General features: G+C 36.6%; 1 protein-coding gene across 1 annotated transcript in view; it reads right to left on the bottom strand.

The window, feature by feature from the left end:
- The window catches only part of kif5bb (kinesin family member 5B, b), a 32,283-nt gene that overhangs the window by 12,979 nt on the left and 11,919 nt on the right, over positions 1–7,385 (bottom strand). Inside the window, exons 2-8 of the mRNA XM_016267936.1 lie at positions 3,324–3,411; positions 2,824–2,897; positions 2,476–2,580; positions 2,167–2,215; positions 1,992–2,047; positions 1,814–1,901; positions 57–181 (exon numbers count right to left, since the gene is read on the bottom strand). Coding sequence (XP_016123422.1) covers positions 57–181; positions 1,814–1,901; positions 1,992–2,047; positions 2,167–2,215; positions 2,476–2,580; positions 2,824–2,897; positions 3,324–3,411 — 585 coding nt within the window. The remainder of the gene's footprint in view (positions 1–56; positions 182–1,813; positions 1,902–1,991; positions 2,048–2,166; positions 2,216–2,475; positions 2,581–2,823; positions 2,898–3,323; positions 3,412–7,385) is intronic.

Here is a 7,385-nt window from a genome sequence, read left to right on the forward strand (position 1 = left end):
TAGAGAGAAGTGAAAGAGGAAAAAAGGAAGTGAAAAGCGAGAAGCAGAAATATCACCTTCTCGCTTCCTGCTAAATCCACCAGGTAAAGTTTCCCGCTCAGTTTCTGCTCCGTCTGTGTGTTCTCTTGCTTGACGTTTATCAGGAAGATACTGTGACTCCTGGAGCTGTGCTCGTTCATGTCTGACACCACAGAGAAAGCATAAGTTTCCATTTCCACTCAACTTTAAGTACATGCACACAACACAGGGCTCGACAATAAGGACTGCCTGATGGCATTTAACAACATTAAATTAACCCCTAAGCCAGCGTGAAAGACGTTCGGGACAGTAGACGGATTCATCACTTGCCTGATCGGGCCACTGCAGCTTCGTCATGAAATTGTATCATTTGCATGTGTTTTTAAGCCTTGTTAATTAAAAAATTCAAGCGATTAAAACGCATTTGTGCACGAAAGACAACTACAGAACACAGCGCACGCACAGACAGCCGCGTCTCTGACACGTGCGAGCCCCCTGAATGGGTAAATACACACAAAAGTATGTCAAAATACCCCTCTTGGCAAGTAACTTTGTAGTTTTAACAATGATTAATCTATATTTAATTTATACACTGGAGTAGGCTACAGATGCACCGATCGACCGTCCATTTTTTGTTTTATTTCAGACTATCTTCTGTTCTGTGCTTGCACACAAACTGCACTGCAATCATTTTCCCAAATGCCATTTGTGTGAAAATAATTAGTCTGTAAACGGCCGTTAACTGAGGCCAGAGACTATGAAGTCAGACACAAAGAGGAGAAAATACTGTAGCAGTCAGAGCAAGATCACTATTCACGGTGCGCGAAATATAGGAAGAACATTCAAACATTGAATTTTATATGAATGCGTTTCTGAGGGGACCTGGATGTTTTTAGAAATGGCATTGTCTTTGTCTCCATATAATGCATTTAAATTAGCACTGCTGTTTACACAGCGGTAACCAAGGAAACACTGTATCACTGTTCCATAAGCGCCGCCTTTCGTCAGAGAGTGAATCTGCGTCTCATTCAGCCTGTCTACCGTTTCTGTGTCATGCATGTTTTCTGTAGCATCATTTCACAAAGCTAAAGTCAGACCACTCTTGTTTTTGCTTCAGATTTTGAAATTATACAGTCTAATAAAAATCAAACATTGCACATGTATTGTTTTTTTGGGGGTGGGGATCAATTCATGATTAAAATCCAGTGGCTGCTTCTAATTTCCAAAGGTTATGAAAAATCAAGGTGCAACACAGAGTGAAGAATATGCAAATATTATTTTGTGTGATTTTTCAATTTATGTACCTGAACATACTACAAACATAACTTAAAGCATAATTTAACTCATCTTTGTGCTATAGGCCTATATTTAATTAAATATGTTTATTTTTGGCTAGTGATTTTTGCTGTGGTATCGAAATTGAAATAGAGAATTGTAAAGTCTAATTGGTATCTAAAATATTGGTTTCATTAAGCTTATATATTAGAATACAAGATAAGATCAAAAACAATGATAACAGCAACTTTTAAATTTTTTTGTGGCAGGGCCAGTGAAAATGTTGGCAGGGCAAGTAAAAATTTGAACCACTGGCCCAATCGGGCCAGTAGAAAAAATCCTTAGTGTTAATCCCTGCAACAAGACATTTTTTTAGTTGTACAAACATCTTCTTATAAACAAATAAGAAGGTCCTGAAACTACTTGCGCTAATATAACTCAACAAGAGCAACAGGTGTGGAAAAGTTCTGCCTGCTAAAAACAGCTATGCAGTGTGTCTGACTGATTTGCATGGGCTTACTTGTGACAGCCACATGTCTGTTGGATTTGCCTTCGTCAATGGTGTCCATCACTTCGTCTGGGCTACACACAAACCGTTCAGTACAACCCTGCAGATGGAGAAAAAGATAGACAGGGAAAACATGTGAACCACTCCTTCACTAACACATGCACAGCTAATTACTAAAACACAGCTTTACCTTTACGTAAGGAACTCTGTTCTTGTCTTCATGAACAGACAGGTTGGTCTTAGATACTGAAAGAAAAATTCTGATTATTATTATTTTTAATACGATTACACTCAGATTACACAATCTCTAATAAATGAAACAATGCAAAAATGATCAAATCTGTATCATATTCAGTCATACGTACCATCCAGCAAATCCCTGATCTTGTCCAGGTAAATCTCAAAATAGGAGACCTGCCAATGCAGAACAGCTCTGTGAATTTCATTACCAGCATCTGAAATTATTACACTGTTGTTCAAAAGTTTGGGGAGAGTATTTTTTTATATATATTTAAAAAAAAAAAATCTTACTAAGGCTGCATGCATTTTATTAATATTGTGAAATAATATAACTCTTAATACACACCACACACACAGACATCTCCAAGATTCCTACTTTTGGTCTTTAAATTTCCAAGTCATTAATTTTTTTCAAGTCTCAAAGCATTTCAAACCTTGATATGGAATTCCAGGTTTTCATCCATAGAGTAAATGTAGTTGAATATATCCTGGACGATCCGCGGAATAATGCCCATGCCATCTTGATCATGCAGGTTCCCCTAAACAATCACATAAACAAATATTCAATTATTATGATAACATGCGATGATTTACGGTGCAATAAAGGTACTGATAGTTCTGACTGGCAAAAACATTGGAAAATATTAAATCTTAAGAAAACTGAATCAGCAAAAAAAACACAATGAGTTTGTTTTAAAAAAGCTAATTGAAAATCATACTGCCAGTTGCAAAAAGCAATTCTTTAAGACTCTGAATTTGTTTATTTCTAGATGAATTCTCACCTCCATGGTGTGTGTTTTTCCAGAGGAGGTTTGCCCATAAGCAAATATTGTACCGTTATAACCCTCAAGCACATCTGCAGGGCACAACACAACAAAACATACCATTTGAATAAATGTATTTGTTTATGATTTAATGCCATGTCAGCAGCAATGGCTATACGCATGGCAAAAACTATTTAACTGCATCACTCAATTCAACCAACATTCTTTCAATAGAACGTTCACGTTTGAACAATTTTGTCTTAAAAAGTCAACATACAAAATAAAATAAAAAAAACACAATACAAACTAAAATAACAATAACAACAATAATAGCAATTACTATTTGAATGAATGCCCCATATAAGAAATTTGGTATTGATATCAATGGCATAATATTAATTAATTATTAAAGACCAAAATTAATGGCATCATGAAAGTTTTTTTTGGAGTCAATTAATTATAACTATTTTCTGAATCCTGATCTGTTTGCTACGTCTCCTGGAGAACTCCTTTCTCACCTTTAACAATCTTCTGAGCACAAGCGTTGTAAACCTGCTCCTGAGAAGTGTTAGACTGAAACACCCGATCAAACACATACGGCTTTCCCTGAAGAGAGAGAGAGAGAGACAGACATACAATGAATGAGACATTGATTCTCACATACATATATATATATATATATATATATATATATATATATATATATATATGCACCTATATCTATTTTTTTAGAGTAAAACATTTCAAGTTTTTTTGTTTTAATTTTGACGATTATAGCTTACAGCTCATGAAAGTCAAAAATTCAGTATCTCAAAATAATAGAATATTTCCTAAGATCAATCAAAAAAAAAAATTCTGCAAAACAGAAAAGTTCAAGTTCTTTAAAGTATGTTAATTTATGCACTTGTAGCATCTGGACCAATCAAACACACAATATATATTTTGTTTTTATATTTAACAAATAATCTGTAATCCCCCTAGCTTTTTCTCATCAACCAACTTCAGCAAGATCTTGGGGCCTTAAGATCGCATCAGGAATCTTTGTTCAGACAGACGTGCAAGTATCAAACTTAGTCGATTTAATTGATGCATTAAGTATCAGTTACACCTTTTTACAAGGTGTGTTTGAGCTAAGAATCTGACGTTTTCCCTCAGGTTTTAGATCTGTTGAATATGCAAAGTGTTTCATAAAATTCATTCTTTATGCCTCTTTCTATGCTGAGTTAAACTTTAACCCTTTCCTATACCAACTGTATGTGTGTGTGTGTGTGTGTGTGTGTGTATGTGTATGTTAGACCAGTTTATGTGTTTATGTAGTATGTTAGACTAGTTTAAGTGTTTATGTAGTTAATAAAACCTTACTTGTATCACACTTGACGTGTTCATTGTTTGCTCATAACCGGAGTCACTAATCATGCAGATTTACGTTACAAGCTTGGTAGAATTGTACAGTAAGAAAGTTATTTCCCTTAACCAGGCAATTAACGTTCTTAAAATTGTCAAGACAGTTGACCCTGAGTGGTCAGCTAAATATCTACAGCGGATCTAAAATATGAATAGTTAATTATAACTAGTTATGGTTAATTATTCATATTTCCTGTCGTTGAGCTAAAATTCGCTACACACTCAATACTTGGTCGGGGCTCCTTTAGCACAAACTCCAGCATCAGTAAGGTGTGGCAAGGAAGCCATCAGCCTGTGGCACTGCTGAGGAACTATTGAGCCTTAAGCTCGTCTGCCTTCGTCTGCACTGACTTTGGACTTTGGACCACAATGGACCAACACCAGCATACGTCACGGCACCCGAAATCATCACTGACTTCAGAAACTTCACACTGGACTTCAAGCAGCTTGGATTCTGTGCCTCTCCAGTCTTCCACGTTCATATTCACTCGATTTTTTTGCGCAGCTCGTCAGTGAACAACGGCTCTGTGTAGTTAATGCTGCTCAATGTGAAAGCCCACAGGTGATGGAAATTTACCGCTGATTACAGAACCAGGTTTCTGACAAGATGCGCATTAAATAATCACATGCGATTTATCGTGCAGCCCTAATTTATATACATACATATACACAGCTGTGCATCTCTAAAATAGAGGTAAAGGCACAAATAATCTACACAATAAAATAGATAAATTGTTACCAGTTTGACAATGAATACATTTAATCTTTATCCATTAGAAGGCAATTTTCCTTAATAGCATTTCAATCACAGGAGGAACATGTGCATGAGATGTGATGTCAGCATTGGCAGTGATTACAGTAGAAACCCTGTCATAGGAGCTGTAAAGTAATCCCTTTACATTCAGATAAACTCTCATTCATTCACACAAGACGCTCACTAATCGCCTTACAACTGATTGAAACCCATCAGAAGACAATACATCACAATCCGGTCAAATATACAGCTGAGACCCCTCACAAGACACATCAGGACCCGTATTCACAAAACATTTTATCTTACCACTAAGAGTTCTCCTAAATAGCAGTAAAAGTTTTTAGCTAAGAGTTTTCTCTTAAAACCCATTCACAGAGCTGCTAAGACAAACTTTTACTAAGGAATATATAGAAGTCTTAAACTAAGATTAAGGGCGGGGTTGACCTTGTTGCTATGGATGATGTCAGCATACTTACTAACTACGCACACAGTGATTGGCTGATAGTCTCTGTCAGAGATTTATTCATATAAATATTGTAGAGCGCAATATTATGTTGCTATATTCAAATAAAGATTTTAAAATGCAGGCTAAGTGTCACTAATTACACAAGTAGGCTATATATTCAGCTAATTGTCAGCCTCTTACATGTATGCTTCTCGTAAACAATTAGTCAATAATATGCATTAGGGCTGCCCTCGACTAAAGATTTTTCTGGTCGACTAGTCGTCGTTCATTTTAAGCATTAGTTGACTATTAGTTGCACTTTTATTAATAAACCATATAAATCATTAATTGCCTACATAGTCTAATAAGCACTCAAGCGCACGCAAAAAAGGCTTGCCACAGCGCACCGGCAAATATAATAATTATGAATGTGTTAGGGAAAAACAGCAAGTACACTGCATTAACGTTTTAATAATTTATTGTTACACTAGTGCTTTTTGTTTTCGGTTTAAGAGATGAAGTCGGCGACACTGACTCGTCATCTTCGTTGAGCTAAAATTCGCTACACACTCAATACTTGGTCGGGGCTCCTTTAGCACAAACTCCAGCATCAGTAAGGTGTGGCAAGGAAGCCATCAGCCTGTGGCACTGCTGAGGAACTATTGAGCCTTAAGCTCGTCTGCCTTCGTCTGCACTGACTTTGGACTTTGGACCACAATGGACCAACACCAGCATACGTCACGGCACCCGAAATCATCACTGACTTCAGAAACTTCACACTGGACTTCAAGCAGCTTGGATTCTGTGCCTCTCCAGTCTTCCACGTTCATATTCACTCGATTTTTTTGCGCAGCTCGTCAGTGAACAACGGCTCTGTGTAGTTAATGCTGCTCAATGTGAAAGCCCACAGGTGATGGAAATTTACCGCTGATTACAGAACCAGGTTTCTGACAAGATGCGCATTAAATAATCACATGCGATTTATCGTGCAGCCCTAATTTATATACATACATATACACAGCTGTGCATCTCTAAAATAGAGGTAAAGGCACAAATAATCTACACAATAAAATAGATAAATTGTTACCAGTTTGACAATGAATACATTTAATCTTTATCCATTAGAAGGCAATTTTCCTTAATAGCATTTCAATCACAGGAGGAACATGTGCATGAGATGTGATGTCAGCATTGGCAGTGATTACAGTAGAAACCCTGTCATAGGAGCTGTAAAGTAATCCCTTTACATTCAGATAAACTCTCATTCATTCACACAAGACGCTCACTAATCGCCTTACAACTGATTGAAACCCATCAGAAGACAATACATCACAATCCGGTCAAATATACAGCTGAGACCCCTCACAAGACACATCAGGACCCGTATTCACAAAACATTTTATCTTACCACTAAGAGTTCTCCTAAATAGCAGTAAAAGTTTTTAGCTAAGAGTTTTCTCTTAAAACCCATTCACAGAGCTGCTAAGACAAACTTTTACTAAGGAATATATAGAAGTCTTAAACTAAGATTAAGGGCGGGGTTGACCTTGTTGCTATGGATGATGTCAGCATACTTACTAACTACGCACACAGTGATTGGCTGATAGTCTCTGTCAGAGATTTATTCATATAAATATTGTAGAGCGCAATATTATGTTGCTATATTCAAATAAAGATTTTAAAATGCAGGCTAAGTGTCACTAATTAAACAAGTAGGCTATATATTCAGCTAATTGTCAGCCTCTTACATGTATGCTTCTCGTAAACAATTAGTCAATAATATGCATTAGGGCTGCCCTCGACTAAAGATTTTTCTGGTCGACTAGTCGTCGTTCATTTTAAGCATTAGTTGACTATTAGTTGCACTTTTATTAATAAACCATATAAATCATTAATTGCCTACATAGTCTAATAAGCACTCAAGCGCACGCAAAAAAGGCTTGCCACAGCGCACCGGCAAATATAATAATTATGAAT

The sequence above is a fragment of the Sinocyclocheilus grahami genome, unplaced genomic scaffold (assembly GCF_001515645.1).
Source record: "Sinocyclocheilus grahami isolate Dianchi unplaced genomic scaffold, SAMN03320097.WGS_v1.1 scaffold41.1, whole genome shotgun sequence".
NCBI classification, from domain to species: Eukaryota; Metazoa; Chordata; class Actinopteri; order Cypriniformes; family Cyprinidae; genus Sinocyclocheilus; species Sinocyclocheilus grahami.